This window comes from Eucalyptus grandis, chromosome 7 (genome assembly GCF_016545825.1).
Source record: "Eucalyptus grandis isolate ANBG69807.140 chromosome 7, ASM1654582v1, whole genome shotgun sequence".
NCBI lineage: Eukaryota > Viridiplantae > Streptophyta > Magnoliopsida > Myrtales > Myrtaceae > Eucalyptus > Eucalyptus grandis.
In genome coordinates, this window is record NC_052618.1 from 56,076,858 (window position 1) to 56,100,012 (window position 23,155).

The following is a 23,155-nucleotide window of genomic DNA, read 5'->3' on the forward strand; positions in this document are numbered from 1 at the left end:
TTAGAATTTGAGTTTGATGATTGGTTGTGGCAAATTGAGTGTGATTGCGATAAATGGGGATTCTTTATAAAATTCCAAGTGTGAAAATTGATGAGAAATTGGCCGTGATTAACCATCTATTAGAGGTCGTGCCCAGCAGGGCCATGATTAACCACCTATTAGAGGTCGTGCCCAGTGAGGCCGTGATTAACCACCTATTAAAGGTTGTGCCTAGTGAGGCCGTGATTAGCCACATGATAAAGGTTGTGCCCAAGTGGGGCCGTGAATTACCCCCTATTAGAGGTCGTGCCCATCGGGCCGAGATCTACCACCTAATTAAAGGTCGTGCCGAGTGGAGCCGTGATTGCCACTGGTTGTTAAACCTTCCTATCGGGTCGTAATTGGAGGCAATGATTGATTTGCTAGAATGACATGTAATCGGCCGAGTCGATTGATCGCTGAGACGATCCAAGTGGTTGAATTGATCTGATAATGTGATTGTGCCTCAGTCGTTTGGTTATCATAATTGCACGTGGTTGAATTATATAAATTGTGCTAACCTGCAGATGAAGACTAATGCGAGGTAAGTCTTCTGTGTAATGTGGCTAGGCCACCCGGGGCATATTTTCTTTCTAATAAGGGTTTAGGGGGTTGAACTTGCTGAGATATTGTCTCATCCCGGTTTGGAGATTACAATTTCAGGTCCATGGTGGACGGAGCGGGCAGATAACTTTGGTTGGCCTTGAGGAGTTGCAGAGGTGAAGTCATAAGGATTGGAGAACGTGTCCGACTTGTAGGTCATAGGACAGTTCCTTTTTGAGAGCCGGTCTTTTGTAGACTTTTGACCGTAGACCTCTGTTTGTAATTCTGTTAGATCATGAAAGTGTTATGTTGTGGTTTTGCTTCCCGCTTTTCTATCCCGTATTTCATGGTCAGGGGTTTTATAATACGTTCCGCTTGTGCAATAATAAAATGAATGGGGTCGGCAACACTACCTGGGAATGTCGCATTTGCATGACCATGGTTGGATGTTGGCACGCTCGAGGTTCGGGGCGTGACACTACTCCCCTTTGCATGTGTTTTCTATCTTCATGAACTTGATAAATGTCATGTAGGAGTACAAATGATGCATAGGTCAGCTTGGTTTGGTCTTTAAATTCCTGTGTGAACTACGAGATCGTCTAAAACTTTAGCCAAAAAACAAACTTATCCACATTGATTCATGGCTGGTTAGTGTGGACTTTGCATGTGCGCTTCTTGGAGAGGTTATTTTGATGTGTTCGGTTGGTCATTCTCTATGATGTTTGTTGCATTTGAAAGCTCATGTTACCTACTTTCACTCGGATCAAGTAATGTTTCCCTTAGATCTCGTATGTGATGAGTGTCAGGGCTTGAATATGGGCATGCAACCTGTTTGCTTTACTTGGGTTCAAACCCAGATTTGCAAAATCAGCTTAAACCCGCATATTTGATGACGATTTCAACTTGGTTTTCGTGTATTTTAGGCTATGATTTTTGTCTAATCTTACCCTTTGCATGTGGTAGTATAACCTTAATGTTTTAGTTCCACATGAGATTGCTTATGGGTTGAGATTGAAGGCCGAAAACATGGCCCAAGGAAGCTGGTTTGGGGTGATTTGATGCAAGCCAAGTGTTCGACGAAATGCGCAAACCAAGTTTTAATCTTAAAACGATCGATTTGAGCTCGATTATTGTGATATTCATGTGCTGTGTTGTTCAATGTTAGCATATATCGGTTTAGGAAATTATTATTTTTATTTTTAAAAAATAAAAAATAAATAAATAAATCCAAAAATCCAAAAATTTCAAAAAATATAAAAGTGACAAATGGCATCAAATTAAGGCAAAAATGACATCTAGGAAATTTTCCTAATTTTAAAAGGACATTTTCTTAATTTAATCATATTTTGGTATTTTATAACCATTTTTGTAAATAATCTATTTTGCGTAGATTAAAATTAATTAGAGTAATTTCATGCATATTTAAATTCTCATTTTGCTCACGGGGGGGTCCTGTCCCGGGGCGTGATAACAAGGCCATATAATATTATTTGCCCGACTTGTATCGGGTCTTTCTTTTCCGCATTACTTTCAAGTTATTTCAATTTCTTGGATGTTATTTACCGCACCGCTTTTCAATAATTTGAGTGTAAATTTATTTTTTCTAAATTATGTTAGGATTAGTCTAGAGATTAAAAAAAAACCTACAAAAACATTTGCATTGACACTTAGTGATTTCATAAAGATTATAATTGGTAATCAAGATTGTGTGGCCATTTAGATAAACAACTTTTTCAAGTTAGTGGTACCGCAAGGGCGCTAATAGAAATATTGGCGTAAACAAGTCCCCGTTCCTAGAAATCTCTGGTTGCGTAGAAATCGAGACAACACTCCCGTGTCTCGATTGGTTTATAGCCGACCCCAATAGGCTAGTGGCGACTCCTAGAAATATTTAGGTTGTTAAGAATTGAAATATGAAATCCAACATCACGCGAGGTATGGTCTTGGGAGAGCCCGCGCCTAATCCAGGACCATTGGTCCGCCCCTTTAGACAAATACCCCTAAACCTTATTCCTTTTCCCCTAGACGGAAAAAAAGAGGTCGTGACAATGGGTTGAAATCGTAGAGTTAAATAAGCACCGCCATCGTCGATTCCCATTTACGTCTTATTGATAGCTTGCTGCTGACGGTCGGTGCCCTATCACCGTCGATCAATCTCGGTCACATTCAGACCGATCCCCAGTCACGGCAAAGGTTCCTTGATTACTGCCATACATTTTCTTAAGTTACAGATCATGTTGTTCGTCCATGCTTGGACTAGTATAAAGAAAGGTCATTCATCCCCTCACAATCTTTGACAAATGAAACTGGCTAAAGAGTTCCTTTCATTTTTCCAGTTCGGAATAGGCCGTGAAGGGCAGGGTACCTCAAAGAACCGTCTCAATGAGATACCACAGCTAGACCGAGAACATATAGGAGCTGAATCTCAAATGATGCTCTTTATCATTTATATGCACTTGCTTGCTATGACAATGGTAATGGTCTTTTCAAAATCCTAGGCAAGTTGTAATTTGCCAGTGGAACAGTTCAGTTCAAGCTGCAAACTTTGTCCAGACACCACTTACAAGCCAAGTAAAACGATGGACACTACGGGATCTTTGGGCAATGGTCTCCATTGGTTTCTTTTTCCCATTATTTGCTACTGCCTTATCGTTAGACCTCTTCACTTCAATATACCTGGCTTCGATAGCGATGTCAAGGACAAACTCTTTGGAGGGCATGCCAGGATCCAATAGAGAGCATCGTCAATCTCACTGTAACTGACAGTCACATAACTAGTAGTGTAGATCGCCTCCAATATTCCAAACCAGGGTATATTTGCGATTCTTTTATAGGAAGGGAAGTAGATTTCTCGACGTGATTCTCTTTCACTGTCGAAAGATTTAGTCCCACGAAAATTCAGGATGGCTTGGCATTTTTCCTCACTCCAGTGGGCTTCACAAGCCCACGCAACTCCGGTCATGCCTACTAAGGATTGTTCCACGAGACCATGGTGGATGATGGCACAAAGAACCGAATGGCATTTGTCGAGTTTGACGTGCTTGAAGATACAGAAGTCGAGCCTTTGTACCCGAACATTGACAGCAACAACTCACTTTCCTCGCCGGCATGTGGTAGTTGGCATCTTGAGTTACATAATAGAAAGCAGTTAATATCTTGGTGACCTACAATTCCACTACCGGGAGCCTCAGCACGTTTTGGTCGTTCGATGACAACACAGCTTTGGTCGACTATAAAAACAACTTTTCGCTTTCGTGCCTCATTGATCTCGTAAAGTACATCCCTGAATCCATCGTAATTGGGATTTCAGCTTCTTATGACGTCCATCAGCAACCATACAGCATCAATTCGTGGGATCAGACTTGAACGTTGTACATCGGCAATCGGCTAATCCAACCCTCTCTCAGTCAAACTGCAAAATTTGCAGGTTGCCCATACTCTGTGACAGATCTTGCAGCATATCTCTTGCCATCAATGGTTGCAACTGCATTTGCTCGTGGAGAAGAGGAAAATGTATAATTCTCGAGCAAAAGCAGGGCACTGCCATTGACGTTCATAGAGAGATAAGGAGCCTTTGCAATGAAGTTCTCTTATCAGGAGTCGTTTGCCGCTACTGATGGCTTTGCTAATGATCAGAGTCTTGACCAAGGAGCATCTGGACAAGTTACAAAGGAAAGCTGTGCCGTATAGATCTTCAAGTAGCTGTCAAGAGAATCTTCGCAAAATCCAGACATTCCAAGAAGGTGCTCATTAATGAAGTGAAGATTATCAGCCGCATGATACATCGAAACCTGGTACAATTTATCAGATGGTGTCAAGAGAAACGTGAATTTTTGCTTGTATAGGATGAGTATATGCGTAACAGTAGACTTGAAAATCATCTCTTCGGGGTTCGAAAAAGTCTTCCATGGAATGTGCGGTACAACATAGCTCTAGGCTTGGCATCGGCCCTTATTACTTTTATCAAACCTACAGCAGCATCTACTTCACATTGACATAATATGAGCTCATGCACCATTGGACAAAGCTTGGTCATTTCGGAGTGGCTACTGCAGATAGAGGACTCGAACCACAAATGGTTATCTGGCACTAGAATATGTGGAAGATAGGAAGGCTAGGAAAGAGTCTGACATGTTTAACTTGGTGGTTGTGATATTAAAGATCGCTTGCGAGAGGACTTATCAGCACGTGGAATGCCATTTTCCACTAGCTAAGTGGGTCCGGCGGCTTTACCTGTCCGACGGCATCCTTGACACAGTGCTGAGCCGCTGGGGACTTGTTCTGGGGTCTTTGTTCTGGTTAGAAGCTAATGGGACGCTTCATGATGACGGGATCTTGTTTTGATTAGTAGCAAATGTAATGCTTGTGCGCATCCAGATCCTAAGGCGAGACCTAAAGTAGGAGAAGCGACGAGGTTTCTTTAGAAGTCCCAGTACTGGAGCTACCATGCAACGCCAGCGAAGAACCCAGTTTGTATCACCATCTGGGGCAGACTACTCTGTCCTGGAGTCCCTCAGTCCATTTTCAGCAAGATATACCTTGGCTTATTGAACCAATGCAGATACAAGGTTCCTTGTAAGACAGAAACCGGAGTACGTAAATTTGGGCCGAGTTCCAAATTGGCAATATGAAAAAGACTTCCGTGTAAATGAAAAGGATTTCCAAGTAAATTACAAATTCTGCATCAAATATTTCTGTTGTTTGACCTTCTCTACAGGCACTCTCTCTCTCTCTCTCTCTCTCTCTCTCTCTCTCTAAAGTGTAGATCAAGTTCATCATCCTGTGAACTGTTTCTTCTTCTATGGTAGTGCAAGCATCCAACAACAACAAATCAAAGCCCCTTCACGGGATTCTGATGATGCTAATACACATGACCAACCAACTGAGCATAGAAGGATCACAAGACTAACCTGATTTTCAGAAAAATCGCTCCAGATTTGACGGAAGTACTGAGATTAGTACATCCAGGCCATCTTGACGAGGAAAAAGAGCTAAAACATGGCAACATACATAATGGCTGAACAAAATTCAGAGCCGTAAAGGTAACAATGATCGGAGTGGGGAAATCACACTTAAAACGGAAGTGTTGATACATTACATTGTCAACCCAGCTGAGGTCCATCTATTCCGACTATACACGGTCATCAGCTAAGCTGAGGATCTAAATCCACAATAAGCAAACTGAATTTACGAAGCAAAATTAGACAAGCCATGCATACCATGCTATGAACTCTACCCCACTCAACTGCAAAGCCGGAGCTCGGACAAGACTATTACATCATGTCCAAAGCCATAAGCCTCATGAGACAAGACATTCACTTCTTTTTGTCCAGGAAGCAATGGTCAAGAAGTTCCCAAGAAAATGGGAAATGTCCTAACTTTGAATGAGAATAAAATTGATATTACCTAAGCAGCAGGGTTACTTTCATATTGCAATACAAAATTGAGTTCTAACTCCCCTAACAATATTTGCAACAAATTCCTCAAGAGAGAAGAGAATGGAAACATTAACTTTAAAATACCATAAATTCTTCAATACACCCAAAGAAGAAAAGGTCCAGACCCACCATCGGCAGTGGTGGTGGGCCAACTAGGGCTGTGCTGGGATTGATAACACCTTACATATTTCGTTTTAGTTGGCTCTGGGTGTTGCCCATTCAACACGAAGGATGAGGTTATCATAGCCATATCCATTGAGCTTACTGATCGCCCTCTCAGCATCCTCCTTGTTTACAAAGTTGACAAAGCCGAAACCTCTGCTCAAACCCGTCTTCTGATCAATCGCAACATACACACGACTAACTGGGCCAAATGTGCGGAACAGTTCAAGCAGATCAGGCTCCCGAGTGTCCTCTGACAAATTAGTTACACGGACAGAATTCTCTTCATTCCTACGCCTCATCTCTGTCCCCGTCCGCTCTGCCCCGGCTCTCATGCTCGGGGGCACATAAGCTCCCTTTGTGCTTGTTGGCTCTGCTGCTGCTGGCTTATCAACAAAGGTCTCCACTGGTTGAGCAAGGTCCTTGTACGGACATCTCGATGTCCAGTGATCTCCCTTCTTTCCACAAGTCCTGCAAACCATGAGAACAGCACCTCCTTTCCCAAGCTGAGCCAAGTTATCCCCAGCTACCTTTGATTCTTCAGCTTTAGTACCTGTCATCAAGATCTCCTTCTATTAGATAAAAGACTGACCAACGTTGGACCTATAAAGATTCCTTCCCAAAACAATTGCACTAGAGATTGCCAATTCACTCCCACTTAAAGCTTTATCAAACTGAGAGATTTCATCAGCAGGAAAGGCATCGAACAAATACGTCTTCACAATGAAATGCAAATGCAATTTATTCAGATTTCCCACATTGCTTTCTCCAGCAGCCGATTGGGAGATCAGCTGATCAGGGAGATCTATTTCAACCAAGATAGAAGATCAACTAATCAAGATATAATTGCACAGATTCAGGAAGACAAGCTATTCGCTTTCTCCTCCAAAAACAATTGGATGACTACAAAAGAGATGTCCATGGAAGAAAATTAGGGTGTCCACATGCTGAGCACCAACTATAGATGCAAATTAAATTTATCAACTCCACAGAACGATCCCACAGTCTTGCAACCTACAAATCCATATCTATATATACGCACCCAAAATCACAGCGATAGAGAGAAAAAGAGGACTAAGACGATACCAGGAGCCCTAGGCCTCTCGAGCAGTATCTCCTCCGTCGACACCATCGTCAATCGGGCGCCGACGTCCTCGTGCACCGCGTCTCCGAACTTCGCCCAATTCCGGCGCTCCACCGCGCTCTTGCTGAGCCGCGCCTTGGCGAGCTTCCTGACCCGGGTGGTGGTGGTGATCTTGACCTTGTTGCCGTCGTCGTTGAACTTGTACTCGATCACCTTCTTGATCCCGTTCTCGTCGGGGCCGATCACCTGGCGAGGCGGCAGCAGGAAGTCCAGATCCTCACCGTCGTCCTCGTCGAGCTCCCCCCACCGGAGCTTGCTGGGCTTCGCCGGCGCCGCCGATCCGTTCCTGTCGAACGCCATCCTCTTGCGATGGAGAGAGTCGGGTGTGAGGTCGGGGGCGACGGTGAGGTTCTAGGGTTTTCGTGTGGCGAGGACGAAGGAAAATCGGAGAGGAAAAGAATTAGGAGTGGACCTGGCAAGCAGGAAAAGAGATATATAGTCATCGTTTGGGCGGGCCTAGATGACGTGTTTGGGCCTGTAGAGGCTGGTGGGTCTGGGCTTTGTCGTGGAGGAATGCTTTGTGACGGGCGGGCAGGGCATGCGGGCCCTCTTTATGGACTCGGACCGGCTTATCGGGCCCAATAAAAACTTTTGTTCTATGATATGGAATGACACGACACGACACAAATAAAATTAAGAAATAAATGAAAGATTTGCATTACGATTTACTTTTTTGTAATTAAATACTTTTAAGTGACGCGTTCTTTCCTCTCACGATCACTGTATATGTCCACTTCAAAAATTATCTAATGCACACATAATCCAAATCTCATCCTTAGAAAAGAAAATTATTGGAGAACGGGAGGAGTGTATTTATACAATATGAAGCTCCACCTTGTCCTAACAAATCGAAGGTACAAGTTCAGAAACTTGGCTACACAAAAATCAGTAGAACACTATGCAAATCCTATGAAATGATCAAATTCGACATTTTGACTTGTGTAAGTGATCCTGACTTGAAACAATATACACGCAAGAAATGTGATTTGTACGAACAATATCTAACTTGTAAATTGAAAATCTACCTCTACTCCCGATAACTATTTGTATATGACCCCATTTTGTTATACCCTTTAAAAACAATCGTCATATAGACAAGCCATGTGGGTAATATGTGTGTCCCAATCAAGCTGAAGAGGTAGCTCGTCCTTGCTCGGCAGATCAAGGGTTAATTGATGATTGAGTCATAAACACATTGGTCAATGCAATCACGAAATCGCTATTAAGACATACATAGGACCTTTGACTGTTCTCTTTCTGATTTGAATGAAAACCAGATTGGAACCGAAAGATGGTACATAAGGACATACATCAAAATATAAAGTTGGTAAAGAATAGACATTTGGTTTTTCACTCAATTAGTACTTGTTGACTAATCATTGCATCGCAAAACTGACTATTGTGTCGGTGGCATCTCTATTGACCCTTGTCTTAAGTAGCGAAAAAAGCAACCATCGATAATGAATTATTTTTTTCTGGTAAACTCACATGCTTTATATCTAATATGAGCAAGAAAGGTAGTGAATCAGCATACTCAAACCTGATGAAACTGACCAATCACATCTCAAACTCAATGGAGTTTTAGCGCTAGCAAACTAGACACGAATTTATTAAACTCTCACTTTATCAAATTTCATTCACTTGTGTGCTGGCACGAGATAATTGTTAAAAAAGTCTCAAACTTATTGTACGACAATCATTCCAATCATAAACCTTTAGATTGTGCCGATTTGATCATAAACTTTTTGACGATTTGCCAATTTATTCATAAACCTTTTGAAAATTTGCTAATTTACTTAAACATATTATTTGAATATTCGGTTAGAATGACTATATTGGAAAATTGCCAAAAATTTTAGGATTAAATTGGTAAATTATTAAAAGGTTTATAATTAAATAGGCGCAATTATAATGTTTATGATTTTTATATAATTTTCCAGCATTTAACCTATGACAATATTTTCAAATTGTTTTATGTCCACCAGAACGCATGTAATTTGGGAAGTGGGTGATTACTATATGTAGAAAATTAAGCTCTTGTGATCAAGTGTTTTTTGTTGTAACGAGTCGATATCCATTTAACTAGTCACAAAATGAGAACAAAAGCTAATGAGTATTTGAATAGAGTGATTCCCAAATAGGTAGGGGTCTTTTAGTAAGCCAATTAGGGGAAAGGGATCTTTTTAATGGACATTTACGATCCAATTCGCCACTTGAGTAGCTTCACTTGGTCTATAAACCGTCGAGGCACCTTCAAAATGGGTTTAACAATATTCCGGATGGTCCATGGGCTTTCTGATAAGCCATTCAACGTATCAACCACAGATAAGCCATCTGAAGTTCATCTCCAAGCCCAGATCAAAGGAAAGCCCCCAGTCCTCGCGCGTCAGAGTCAACACCGAAGTTGCTCTCTCGAGTCTCGACTGCTAGCCTGCTAGTGTTTCAGCTGCAAGAACGGACGGACGGGCTCGCTCCTCCTCGGCGAACCCTGACAACTAGCCGGCCGGAACTGTCGCGGCACATCCCTGTGACGGAGCTCGCCCCAGATATCATTTCACCCAGGAGCAGTCAGCGTCGACCAAATCGTGCTCAAATTCGATCTCTGCGACTGGAGCATGAAGCAATTTCGCGCCGTTTACACCAGCCAGAGTGCACCGGGGGGTAAGTCTATGTGGGAACCAATTTTCAATTCCGGCGATACTCGTCGGAGATTGACCGAATTTCCTTTGTCCAGCCGCATAGAGTCAAACAGGCGCTCCCGCGGTCTCTCCAGAGCTCAGCAACAGAAGGGGGCAAAGCTGGTCAGGTAAGAGTTTTCCTTTTGAACGGATTTTTCTCCGGTGGGTAGTTCGTTCCTGCGCACGTTCCTAACATGAAGAATCGGATCTTGGGGGTAGGACGATAAGCTTCCGAATATAGTTTAGAAAACCAGTCTTTCGGCACGAGACTTGTACCACGACCGCGGCTACCTAAGTTATGCCTATAATATAATCACCCCCTAATCCAGGTTTCAACTTGTCGGTCCCCCTTCCCCGTCCCCGTCCCCTCCTCCCAGATCTCATGCCTCGTATTTGCCGCAAAGTATTAGTGAATTGTGCACCTCAAGATATGCCAACGAGAGAGAGAGAGAGAGAGGACCTCCCAAAGCTTCTCTCCGCAGATAACACATCCTTTTCCGTTTTGCTGATCTGGGCCATTGCATTGCGACCCTTCCCTTTACAGCCACAAAACTTGCACGATCGGCATCAACGGCTCCAACTTGAGATCCTAATCATAAAAGAATTCGAGTTGGTGGGCTGGGAGGGTTCCAGTTCCATATCCTCCACATATACATCTTTCGATGTAGAACCTTATAGTCGATTTCTATAGACTTGGGAGTGGCAGTCCTTACCCAAGAAGAAAAGGAAAAAGGAAAACCATGGCATAACTTCGGGTACTATACGTTGGCACTACGAGAATATTCTAACCTTAAGCCGCCCTATGCCTTAAAAAGAGGATCTTAACCAAACATAGCCATTACTTGCTACGAGGTCAAAGGGGACAACCCGAAGAAAGTCAACGCCCATTCTTATGTTGGGCTATTCGCATGAAGGTATCTACGAGTAGAGAAACCCCCACCAGATCTATGCTTACCCTTCTCCGGCACCTAATTCCCAAGCAAAGACCATCTCAACACGGTCCCGTGCTGGGTTTTGACCTAAAATATACCTAATTCTTTCCATTGCCCGTTTCTCATCTCCAACAAATAAATAAATATAAACCAATAAAAAAAGGGGAGAAGCCGTAATAGAGGCACATGTTTGCATGCGGATAACCAGAAAAGCAAGGAAAGAAAAGAGAAATCGAGAGTCAAATTTGATATTTATTTAAGGTGGCATGTTCGAGACCCAGATCTGATTCTCTCTTTGCCAGCGGTCAATGATCCGCCGCTGGAATCGGAGGCAGATCAAGAGCCTTTTCTTGATGGGTTTTTTTTTTTTCTTCTCTCTCTCTCTCTCTAGAATCCAAGGTGCTATCCTCCTCTTTTCTTCCAATAAAAAAAAAAAAAGCGGAGCAACCTTCAATTCATTGTCTTGGGATGATTGGCGAAATTGATAAGTTCGATCGCAATGTAGGTTGGGGATCCACGACATCTCAAGCCAAATCCCGCGTGCAAGTGGTGACCCTGATTCACATGATGTCCTAGACGCAAACAATTCACGGGTCATCTTCTTCACATGCATTGCACATTAAATACATGGAGAAGTAGCGATTAACCTAAGCATCATCGACGGTGTTGTTGGCTCGGTGGATAGTTGGAGCATCCTGTTTCTTCTAGGGTCCTGGTTTGAATGCTTCATGATGAGAAGATGGTCTTGATCTCGAATCGCCATATGGTCAAGTTTTAACCTAATGCATTATCAAAGTCAACTTGGATCCAAAATCAGCATTTTTCTAACTTTAGGGTTTCTTAAATTCTGGCCAAAAATAGAAGAAACTCAAGTTAGGTGGCTCGACAAAGGAATACATAGGAGGAATATGCTCCTTCGCTTTTTATCCCCGTGGGAAACAATTCCTGAAGGCTTCCTATTTTGTACTATAGCTTGGTCCTATTTTGTACTATAGCTTGGTGCGAAGTTGCATGTGATGTGGCTCCCATCATATAATGCAATTTTTATAATGTCTTATTCGCTTAATTTTTATTTATAATGAATTGGGGATGAATGGTGGCCTCTTGGATGATTTTTCCATGACTTTTTAAAATTTTCTCGTTCCACTCATATTTATTTTTACATTGTTCCTTCTTTTCACCTTTCCTAAATATCATCATTCAAGGAGAAAATATATAGAGATCATGCATCATCTTTAATAGTTTCTCATGTTCGAAATATTTTATTTCTCGATCTTTGCTCGATTGATTCTTATATTTCAAGATATATCATGACTCTATATTTGAATATGACTCATTCGCTGTTTCTGTTGTCCATGTACAGTAGTAGTTCTTACTTTGGAAATGCATCTTATCTTGAACGAGAAATCTTGAAATAAATAAATTTGAAATCCCAGCTATACTAAAATGGCGTTTTTACAATCTTTTGTAGTTTTATATCTTTTTTTTCCTTTTGAAATCCAATAATTTTCAAATGCGGATGACATGATCCAAGATCACCCATTGAATTGTGAATAAAAATAACAATAGCCATTGTAGGACAACAAATAATAACGGATGATAAGAGATTTTGTTGAGTTGTGATAAAAAAAGGATCCACTGAAAATCATGACTAACAGATAAGGAAATTTACATATTCTAAGAATAATATAATAGTTGAATCCGTAAACAGCCCAATTTTTTTTGAAACTCTCTTTTATTGGTTTTTCTATGATTTATAGATCTTATTAACAAAATTCCCAAATATTTAATAACACTAGTATCCTACCCATGCAATGCGTGGATTATCGAGTATAGTTTTTGGATGGTTACACTTAAATTCTCAATTATTCCAATTAGATCTCAAATGAGAAATGGATAAAAAAACTTATTGTACTCAAGTTGAATGGTGACCATAAAAGCTATTCTGTATTAAATGATCTTTGCGGACTTTCATGCAAGGTTTGAATTATTTCATTTGAGAATAAAATAAATTACCTAAACCAAGATCAAATCATATCCTCCAATCATCAACCAACCTTCCCCCCCACCCCCCCCAACCCCCAATAAAAAAAGTCCACACATTTTCCACCCAAAAATAAATAAATTATCAAAAACCTCAATAATTTTTTTTTTGCCCTTTTTTTTACGCCCACAATTACCAAAGTACAATTTTGCCCCTAGCCTCGCCTCTCGAAGCAGCCAAAAACTGAAACAACCAGGAAACCACCCCCCGGGCTCCCGGATATCCTTCGACCACACAAAAGGACAAAAAACCTTCGCAGTTTCCGAATTCTTGTTTTTATTTTCGTTTTCGGCCTCCGCGGGGACGCCCCAGGAGGAGCTTTGAGTGTCCGTTAATGGAGTCCGCGCACGTATAAATACCCCCCATCCATCTCTTTCTCTCTCTCCCCCAATTGCATCCTCTCTCCTCGCTCTCCCCATCTCCTCTTCCTTCGCCGCTGATCCTCCTGTGAGGGGGCACAGCTCGCCGAGCGCCGACTCCGCTTCCGGCTCGGGTTTTGCGGCCTCTCCGTCGTCCGGATCCGGGTTGGAATTTCCAGGTATCGATGGAAATGTGACTGATTTTCGCCGAGGGTCGTTGCTTCGCCCTCTGCGGGAATCTAACGCTTTTGGGTAATGCTTAATTTTTGGGTTCGGGTTCGGGTTCAGGGTTGGGTTTGGGTTGAGATTTTCTTCGCTTGCTTCTTCTTCTTCTTTGATTGGCGTTCCTGCGGGAGGAAAGGTTTGTACTTTGAAGCTGTGTCCCCACATACACGTTGGCTTATCTTGGAACTGCTCCCTCCGTTGTCTGTCTTGGCTTCCGATTGACATTTTTTCTAACCCCTCCTTCTCTTTTCTTTTCTTTTTCGTTTTCTCTTTCTGCATCTTTCGTTTTCAGCTTTAAAGAAGTGTCGGTGCTGTGAGTAATTCATAGATCACGTCTGTGTATCCTCCTTCCTTCATTTGAGACGGCCCTTTTAGGTGCATTCCAGCTCTAATAGCTGCCCCCCCAAAAAAAAAAAGCTTTATTTATTTATTTATTTTTATTTGGGTTAGATCTGCTCTTATTTGCTGCTAATTCTTGAAGACGGGACTCCGATCCAGCTGCTGGGGTGTGTGAGCGCTCCCTTTTTGTCGATATGTAGCCTCATCCGTTTCGCATACATGGGTCAACTTCTGAATGAAAATAATTCCTTTCATTCCTCCCGTTGAGTCCCTATAGTTCTTGTTTATTTCAGGTGATTTTGTCTTAGGCTTAGAATTACGCACGCAGTCTTATGGGTTTTTGCTTAACACGAGCTTTGTCGATCATGTCTGAAGGTAGTGATTGCAGGACTTCGTAGTATCAAACTATTTAACATGTTATTGTTTTGTTTTCCATTTGAGGTATATTCTTCATTTTTGAGTGTTGGCTTGTAACCGCGAATTGCCGTCAGCATTTGATTGTAGACAAACTCAGCAGTTTCTCTCATATATAACTCCAGGCTGTGTTGCAGCTGGAATTTGTTTCCTACTACCAGTGTGCTTTTTTTTCGCACTTTAAATGGGGTGATGTAAGCTGTGTGCTTGCGTGAATCTTATGCCATTTCTTTAATCCATATTCTCTGGTGTTTTATCGGTGACTCGATAGATTGGTGTTGTTTTTATTTGCATCTGGCATTGTTTTACAGCTTTAGAAACACTTGTTGCTGAGCACCTGCTTGTTGACATTGCCTCATAATTTTACTGATCCTAACTAGGAGTTTATTTAGAGCCGTTTCTTCCTTCACGTCAGTATATGAGGAAGGGCGTGCAATTGATCTACTGCCTATAAATATATACAAGATCGCAGACACCGGTCTTCTACCTCGAGTCGAATCTGAGATACAGAATTTGTAACTTACAGGAACCTAGGGACAACATCATCATCATCATCATCATGAAGGCTTTAATTCTTGTTGGTGGATTTGGGACTCGGCTGAGGCCTCTCACGCTTAGTGTCCCCAAGCCACTTGTTGACTTTGCTAACAAACCAATGATCCTGCATCAGGTATTGTTTCAGATCCTTTTGTTTGAGATCCTATTCTGATGCTGTCTAATCATGTTTGCTCTTCCATCCTTAAAGATAACTTTATCTTGGTTGTGAATTTACCCGTGAGATGGATTCAGTCTGTGAGTAAATGTAAGACAGCAATGCTATTGTAAATTCATTATTGGCCACTGACCAGTTTTAGCTATATCTACCATATTTTTGGATGATTTGCTAGATCATTGAGCTGCTTTTTCTCTACCGAGTAAGATATAGCATCTTATGGATACCTGGCTTTTTAGGAGAGACGGCTGATCATAGGTTTTTTGGATAGTTCAAACTCTGTTTTAGAAGTTTTCTCATTTTTTCTTTTTTTGGTTGGACTGTTTCAGAAGTTGAATCACTTTATTTTTCAGATGACGATACTCATTTCTTGATGAAAGAATCTACGTCCTTAATTGTGTTGGTCCTTTATGGCTGCTTTCTGTCATGCACTAAAGCTTATTCCTCTCTGGAATGTACAGATAGAGGCACTCAAGGCCATTGGAGTGAATGAAGTGGTTTTGGCTATCAATTACCAACCAGAGGTGAATGTTTCAACAATATGTTTGTCTGTGACACTTATCAAGTGAGTGGTGTATGTTTAGTTCGATGATTTGGTATGCTCTCTAAATTTTCAGATTATGCTGAACTTCTTGAAAGGCTTTGAGGCCAAGCTTGGGATTAAGATCACATGCTCACAAGAGACTGAGCCTCTCGGAACTGCTGGTCCTCTTGCTCTGGCAAGGGACAAGCTGCTGGATGATTCTGGTGAGCCGTTTTTTGTTCTCAACAGCGATGTGATAAGCGAGTACCCACTCAAAGAAATGATTCAATTCCACAAAGCCCATGGAGGAGAGGCCTCTATAATGGTAACAAAGGTAAATGTCCTACTCAGTCATCCCTCATTCATTTATGCCTTTTCCTTTGAGCGGAGGAATTTAAAGCTGAAGATTATGTGCACGCGGACAAGAACCCAAAAATCTGTCCTTTATCGTGCAGGTGGATGAGCCATCAAAGTATGGCGTGGTGATCATGGAAGAGTCAACTGGTCAAGTTGAGAAATTTGTGGAAAAGCCAAAAATCTTTGTTGGCAACAAAATTAACGCTGGGATATACTTGCTGAACCCATCGGTCCTTGATCGGATCCAGCTGAGGCCTACTTCCATTGAGAAGGAAGTTTTCCCCAAGATTGCGGCCGAGAAGCAGCTCTTCGCAATGGTCTTACCTGGGTTCTGGATGGACATTGGACAGCCGAGGGATTACATCACAGGGCTGAGACTCTATCTTGACTCGATCAGAAAGAAGTCATCAGAGAAATTGGCAACTGGACCTCACATTGTCGGCAACGTCTTGGTAGACGAGACCGCTAAGATTGGTGAGGGGTGTCTAATTGGTCCTGATGTGGCAATTGGTCCAGGCTGTGTGGTTGAATCGGGAGTTAGATTATCTCGCTGCACAGTCATGCGCGGAGTCCGCATCAAGAAGCATGCTTGCATTTCTAGCAGCATCATAGGATGGCACTCGACAGTTGGGCAGTGGGCTCGGGTGGAAAATATGACTATATTGGGGGAAGATGTCCATGTTGGAGATGAAATCTATAGCAATGGAGGCGTCGTCCTACCGCACAAGGAGATCAAGTCTAGCATTTTGAAACCAGAGATCGTCATGTGACAGTAAGATTTTCAGGCAAGTAAAGTAGAGCATATGCTTAGGGTCTGTATTCTATCCAAGTTCAGACATGGAAAAAGAACAGGAATAAAAAAGAAAGGAAGGTGTTTTGTTCTTTTCTTTGTCGGTTCATTTTTTTTTTTCCATTTCCCTTTCTCTTGCCCAAGTGTGTTGGTCGCTTGCTTCAACTTGGGAATGGAGTGATATTGGAAGTTCATGTATGTTGGAGAGTCAGTGTCTTGTGAAGTGTAAGAGCATAAATTTATGATTGGTGTGAGCTTTGTAATCTCTAGAACATGTATAGAAATAAAAGTTTAATCATGGGTTGGTCGCTCTGGCCTTTTGTGCCGAGCTGTGCAGGGGAAGACTGCGTGTATTTTCTTTGCTGGATTCTCCATTCCTACAAATGCCCTTTTCCTTGTAGCCATCGGTGTGAGTGCTCTGTAAAGCAGCTCTCTTTATTGGCCCCACAGGGTTTCAGACTCAGACCATGTGTTGGCTGCGTGAATTGTGGCACGTGCATGGGGCCCAAATTCCAATGAAGAAAAAGTCACTAATGAGAGTCATGAGTTGCACTAAGATCTTTGATTATTTTTATGCTTTGGATGGACAGTTCAGAAATCAGAATGACTGCTACTTCGCTTGCTTCTCAAGGCTGCTTGGGCCGGAGCTTGTTCAACACGATTCATGAGCGACAATCCACAGATCTCAGGCAGTTTCTACATGCACCCTTTGTACAGAACAAAGGGAAACTTTACAGTATCAGCTTGGGGGTACTGATTTGATTGGGTTGGCAATGGATGCTTGCTTGTAGCTTTCTTTGCACGCATTTTAATGTGTCTTTAATGCACTGTTGGATCGACAACTGTGACCATTTTCCCCTCTTCTCTTCTCGTTCGAGAGACAGCCGACCGAGCATATGATGCACGAGCCTAATGGCTTACGGTGTCGGTAAGGTGGTGCAGGAGTTCGGTTTATTCCGAATCAATACGTTTGGCTGTCAAGCTGTGGGCTGTGAGTATTGTTTATTGCTATATATACAGTTGCACCTCGGCGTTTCGTGCCTCGAATGGAATCATAAGAGAAGCACGTGTCGAAACTTTAAAGTCGTCGCGCTGTTGGTTGTCTAAATTCAAGACCATCTAGATTCATCATGTCCTTTTCAGAAAAGGGGCTTGGCTGCCAACAAATCACCGGGATGGTTCTCCGATTGACAGTGATTTCATCAATATGCTTCTGGTACTTTCAATACATGCAATGATCAAGGACTAATACGGAATAATTTTCAATACAGAAGCCGGCATGAAACCATGAACACTTTATAAAAGTATGTGAATAAAGCGCATTCTCTGTACACGTGAAGATCGTTGTACAGCTCTTGTTTTGGGATGGTTTATTTAAGATTCATACCTAATTATTTGCGTTGATTCTTCGACTAATTCTATTAAACTCGGAGGGAATAAAACGTCGCTTGTGTAAGGATGTCAAGATGAGGGGGCGAAAAGATCCGCGTGATCCATGCATGTTATCCTCAAATAAAGAAATGGTTTTCGCTATTTAATAAAGCAGCATATACCCTATTGGAAATTAACAAAAAGGGTGAGAGAGAGAAAAGAAAAAAATAAAAATAAAAAAAAGCCAGCCTGGCCAGGCCTACTCTTTTGTGACGTGAAATTTCAACTATAATCATCGCAAAGAAACAAAAGAAGCAGATTAATAAATTTTAATTATAAAGAAAAGGAAACTGAAAAGGACAAATGGAGCTGAAATTCATTGAAAACTTCTGGGTCCTATAATTGAAGCCATCGGCAGCCACTCCAGCGCTTATCAGTCCAGCTCAGGTCTGTCTCGATCAGATCTTGCACGTGCTAAAATCAATAATGTCGGATTTAAAAATCGGTTTATTTTTATAAATTAATCGATTAATTTTTATTTTTTTGTCTCTAAAGTAGCAAAACCCTAAGATCAGGACAACCATCTCAAACGGCAACTGCCAACTAAAGCGTGAAAAAGGAGATCGTTTGTGGATGAATCATGCGGGCTCTCAATGCCGCTTATTGTGATGAATCATGCATGCATTTTCCGTTGAAGAAAGAGAGAGACGTTGATCACAAGTACCCTAAAAGCTATTTTTGTAAGCCCTAAAACCACCTTTGATTATATTAAGCACTCCTCGTTTGCAAAGAGAGAGTCCACCCATCATATGAATTTTCATTTTTCTTTTTGCCGACAGATCTGCACAAGTGAGGGCATGTTTAGTAACACTCAGAAAACAATTGATTATATTCTTTTATTCCCCAAAACAAAACAAAAATCCGTTTTTTTCCAAAAATAAATTTGAAACATAATCAAGAAGTAACTACTAACTTCTTGTTCTCGAAAATAATTTATAGAATCAAGTCTATTTTTCTTATTTTTTTTTCTTTTATCCTTCTCTCTTCTTATTCTTCTTCCTTGTAGTGGGTCACTGGCCACCTATGTAGCACCGACACGGACACGCGACACGCGACACGACACGACACGACACGCCGACACGTCATTTCTTAAAAAGAGAGAATTTCGACACGTTCCGACACGTTATATATTAAATATATAAATACATAAATAAATAATAATAAAAATAGCCTAGAATTAATTTACACGAAAAATATTAAATAATATCATTCATTATTTTAATTTGTTACAATAATACATAAAACTTAGAGGAAAAAAACATTGTTTAAAGAAAAATGCTGAATTGATATTTTTATATTTATTTATTTATCATATATAGCATTTTTTATTAGTTCTTTCATAGTAAAAGACTTTTAAAAAAACAAAAACAATTATAAAAAAAAACTGAAAAAAAAAATTAACCCCGTGCGTGTATATTTATAGCAATTTTATTACTTCTTTTATTACTTCTTTTTTGTATATTTATATTTTGACCCCTCAAGTATTAGAAATTTTTAAAATTGACCCCGTGCGTGTCGGAATCACGTGTCGGAATTCTGGACTCGCTGTCGGAGAGAGTTGACCATGTGTCGGATTTTTCGACACTCATTAACCGCGTGTGACGTGTCGGAGCGTGTCGGACACGTGTCGACACGACTCGAAGGCTCGAGAGTGTCCGTTTCTGAAGGCGGCCACTACGGGCCGCTGCCACCGCGCCGCCGCCGCCATCGGTGGTGGTGGTTGAGTGGTTGGGCAAGATTCGGCGAGCTCATTGAAGGCTCACCTAGCCATCGTGAGGCTCGGCCCAGCAAATCTTACAGTGGCCAAGGGAGCTGGCAATGAGAGCCTCGCCTCGCCATCGTGAGGCTCGACCTTGCTAGATCTGGGTGAGGCCAAGCCTTGCGGTGGCCAAGCAAGCCTCGATTAGCTTGTTAAACCTTACTCGGCTAATCACCGACAAAGAAGGAGGAAGAAAAAGAAAAAAAATAAAAAAAAAAAAAATTTAAGAATCCTATCAAATACATTTTTATCTTATCAATAGAAATTTTGTACGTTACCAAACAATGGTTACCGTAAAAACTAGAAATTGTTTCTAGGAACAAAATTAAAAAAATAATTTTTGAGCAAAAACTGTTCCCGTAAACAATGGTTTCCAAATGCACCCTAGGCTAGCTAACGAAGATTTGCTTCATCATTTTTTTTATAAAGAAAACGGTTTCACTTTAAGCCTTTATTTGAAATTTATTTTAGAAAAAAAGTAGACAAGTTGTTTCCATTCTGAAAGAGCCCGCATACTGTTAGGGCACACATAATAATCATTCTATTTATGTTCTATAAATTTAGTTTGCAATAGAAATTTATTTGGTAAAGCATTTTCATTTTTCTATTTTTAAAACAATTTTTTAGTGCATAAATAGATTTGAAATAGAAATGAGAAGTAAAAATTTCTACTTTTCTAATTCTGGAATGAAAATGGAAAAAAAAAAAAAAATCATTACTCGTCCTCTTTATTAGTCAGCTGCCCACCCACCATAGCCCCCTGTTGTTGCTTGCCACTAGTTGACTTGAGAGGGAGAAATTTAATGAATCTTTATTTTGAGAATAGAAATTTTGTGTCATTACCAAACTCGTATATTTACTCAAAAACTCATCCAATAATAGAAATTGAAAAGTTTGTTTCTGTTCTAGAAATTAATTTGTGGTGAGAATGATTGTTATTTGCATTCTTAACGTGCCAGAATAATTGATAGACAAGGCCCAATAACTATTTTAAATGGGCCTCAGTGGGCCCACTTAGCAGCCCAGCCCCCCCAGCGAAATACGACGCGCCGTATGGACCGGCTTCGACTTTCACGACTCGACTCTTCCTTCATCACCGAACCTGTTCTAAAACCCTACATCCTCCTTCACTTCTGTCGGTCCCCTCTCCCCTCCTTAAACCCTAGAAACCCCTTAAACCTTCTCTCTCTCTCTCTTCTGCAACTCCTGAGAAATGGCCTTCTCTTCCATCCTCCGCCGATCGGCCTCCTCCCTCGCGCCCCTCGCGGCCCGCGCCCTCCGGAGCCGGCGGAGCTGCCACTCCGCCGTCTTCGCCGCCCTCAACCAGTCGAGGATCGTCGCCGGCGAGCCTCGCCGCGGCCCGCTCCCGCCCCCGCGCGGCTACTCCACGAAGAGGCCGGGCTCCGACGAGAGCCTCCTCCGCGTCCTCGAGTCGGAGATCCAGTGCGCCGAGGAGGCCGACGACCACGACCGGGTGAGCTGACGATCCCTTATGTCGTCGCTTGATTATGCCTCTTGAGCGGTGTTTGCTTCTCTAGGAAGTGTGAGGTAGGAAGAAAAATTGTCGGCGCATTCGATGTGATTCTGATAGGAATGAAGATCATTTCGCCATAGCAGGCTGCTTAATCTAGTTTTGGCGGGATAAATTAACATATGCTGACGAACACGTAAATTCATTGTTCGGCATGAGCTGCCGCAGCCTTGATTCTGTCGCTAGGCCCGTTTATTATCAAATGAACTTTGTAGGTGCAAATGTAGCTGAGGTTTTTCCGTCCAGATATGTGTACCAAACCTGTTACTTTGGGATCATTGCGGAAAAAAAGAAAGAGAGAGAGAGAGAGGTTCATGGAGAAATTTGTGTCGTCTAGTTAAACAGTAGCTGAGAACGGGGCAGAGAAAAAAGGATGGAATTCTTTTAGGCAAATGATGAAACCTTCTTTGTTTGCAGAAGAGTAAACCTAGCTTAAGGAAGAGACAAGTTCCTAAACCTAAGTGGCTGTTAATTTTCCATTAAGGATCATGCCATTAAATATGCTTTGGCTCCTGTTGTGGTTATGCGAAACTGTGTAGAATGTGCTTAGCCTGCTCTGGGAGAAAAACTAGCTATACTAATTTTGAGTTTCCTCTTGTTGAGAAACTCCCCATCCGCACCGGGTGACCTACCAATCCTATCTTTTGTGGTTCTACGCAAAATACAATTTATATAAGAACTACGATGATATGAAGTGTCACTTAGGGGAGATTCACCTTTTCATTTGAACTTATGATGATGTGGTTTATAGGTTGAAGACGCACCAGGTGGATTCCCCTTTGAAATTGAAGACAAGCCTGGATTTCAAACCATTACCCTGTCAAGGGAATATCAGGGTGAAGAGATCAAAGTTGAAGTCAGCATGCCTGATCTTGTAACTGGAGAAGACGATGGTGATGACAACCAGGATGATGACGATGAGAAGGCTAGTCAGTCGAGCATTCCTCTGGTTGTGAGCGTTGCCAAGGGAAATGGGCAGTTTGTTGAATTCTGCTGCACTGCTTACCCCGATGAAATCGTAATTGACAGCTTGGCCGTTAAGAATGCAGAAAACGCGGAAGACCAAATTGCTTATGAAGGGCCTGATTTCCAGTAAGCTCTTTTTGTTTTCGGTTTTCTTTTTCCCTCCTATGGAAGATGCAGTTCGTCATCGGCCTTATTACCGTCATACACGTCCAATTGACCTAATTATTACATTCTCTTGTGCTTTCCCTATTTTCCAGGGATTTGGATGAGAACCTGCAGAAAGCATTCCACAAGTATTTGGAGATTAGAGGAATCAAGCCCAGCACGACTAATTTCTTGCATGAATATATGATCAACAAAGACAGCAGAGAGTATTTGATGTGGTTGAAGAACCTCAAGAAGTTTGTTGAGGCATAATTTTGTTGGAGGAGGCGTCTGCACTTGTTAGGGTTTTTCAGTCTTCAGTTTTGGTTCGAGATATCCTCCACTGCAACAGCTTATTCCGCCTGAATGTAAACTTACTAAGCATTGTCCAGTGCTTGAAGGGAACATCTATAATCGAGAGAGCTGAAATTATTGATAAAATGACAACTCTAATTTGTCAATGCACTTGTTTTTTTTAAATGCCGCTGGTCGATATGTAGACATTTGGTTGTTTATTATGACTAGCTGCCAATTACAGTAAATAGAAGTGCCCAGGTGCACTATTGCCAATCATAGAAATTTGTTTTTGTGAATTTCCATCGAGGAAAAGTGTTTTATTCACATCAAATCAAAGTTGCTTAACCAT

The 23,155-nt window shown here is 41.7% G+C and overlaps 3 protein-coding genes across 6 annotated transcripts; 2 read left to right on the forward strand and 1 right to left on the reverse strand.

Moving 5' to 3' along the window:
* Positions 1-5,936: 5,936 nt before the first annotated feature.
* Positions 5,937-7,716, reverse strand: LOC104454335 (eukaryotic translation initiation factor 3 subunit G). Its single transcript, XM_010069148.3, has 2 exons — positions 7,248-7,716; positions 5,937-6,714 (listed from the first exon to the last, which is right to left on the reverse strand). Exons 1-2 carry the CDS (start codon positions 7,603-7,605, stop codon positions 6,194-6,196), a joined length of 879 nt encoding a protein of 292 aa, XP_010067450.2. The 5' UTR covers positions 7,606-7,716; the 3' UTR covers positions 5,937-6,193.
* Positions 7,717-13,210: 5,494 nt separating this feature from the next.
* LOC104454336 (mannose-1-phosphate guanylyltransferase 1) lies at positions 13,211-17,017 on the forward strand. Of its 4 annotated transcripts, none has more exons than XM_010069149.3 (5): positions 13,211-13,497; positions 14,823-14,966; positions 15,470-15,532; positions 15,626-15,865; positions 15,987-17,017. In XM_010069149.3, exons 2-5 carry the CDS (start codon positions 14,856-14,858, stop codon positions 16,656-16,658), a joined length of 1,086 nt encoding a protein of 361 aa, XP_010067451.2. In that variant the 5' UTR covers positions 13,211-13,497; positions 14,823-14,855; the 3' UTR covers positions 16,659-17,017. The 4 variants fall into 4 exon arrangements, with proteins under 4 accessions (XP_010067451.2, XP_010067453.2, XP_039173105.1 ...); XM_010069151.3 differs by lacking the exon at positions 13,211-13,497 and adding an exon at positions 13,551-13,570 and having other exon boundaries at positions 15,987-16,658; XM_039317171.1 differs by lacking the exon at positions 13,211-13,497 and adding an exon at positions 13,765-13,918 and having other exon boundaries at positions 15,987-16,658.
* Positions 17,018-20,975: 3,958 nt separating this feature from the next.
* Positions 20,976-23,082, forward strand: LOC104454337 (uncharacterized protein At2g39795, mitochondrial). Its single transcript, XM_010069153.3, has 3 exons — positions 20,976-21,342; positions 22,151-22,491; positions 22,623-23,082. The coding sequence occupies exons 1-3, from the start codon at positions 21,082-21,084 to the stop codon at positions 22,780-22,782; spliced, it is 762 nt and encodes a 253-aa protein (XP_010067455.2). The 5' UTR covers positions 20,976-21,081; the 3' UTR covers positions 22,783-23,082.
* Positions 23,083-23,155: the final 73 nt, after the last annotated feature.

What these genes read in the sequence shown, in the direction of transcription:
- LOC104454335 (XM_010069148.3), bottom strand. Translation starts at nt 7,605, where the DNA reads ATGGCGTTCGACAGGAACGGATCGGCGGCGCCGGCGAAGCCCAGCAAG. An exon ending in CGAGAGGCCTAGGGCTCCTG is followed by an intron (nt 6,715 to 7,247) that starts GTATCGTCTTAG and finishes TCTTGATGACAG; the next exon opens with GTACTAAAGCTGAAGAATCA.
- LOC104454336 (XM_010069149.3), top strand. Translation starts at nt 14,856, where the DNA reads ATGAAGGCTTTAATTCTTGTTGGTGGATTTGGGACTCGGCTGAGGCCT. An exon ending in AACCAATGATCCTGCATCAG is followed by an intron (nt 14,967 to 15,469) that starts GTATTGTTTCAG and finishes TGGAATGTACAG; the next exon opens with ATAGAGGCACTCAAGGCCAT. An exon ending in CTATCAATTACCAACCAGAG is followed by an intron (nt 15,533 to 15,625) that starts GTGAATGTTTCA and finishes CTAAATTTTCAG; the next exon opens with ATTATGCTGAACTTCTTGAA.
- LOC104454337 (XM_010069153.3), top strand. Translation starts at nt 21,082, where the DNA reads ATGGCCTTCTCTTCCATCCTCCGCCGATCGGCCTCCTCCCTCGCGCCC. An exon ending in AGGCCGACGACCACGACCGG is followed by an intron (nt 21,343 to 22,150) that starts GTGAGCTGACGA and finishes TGTGGTTTATAG; the next exon opens with GTTGAAGACGCACCAGGTGG. An exon ending in TATGAAGGGCCTGATTTCCA is followed by an intron (nt 22,492 to 22,622) that starts GTAAGCTCTTTT and finishes CCTATTTTCCAG; the next exon opens with GGATTTGGATGAGAACCTGC.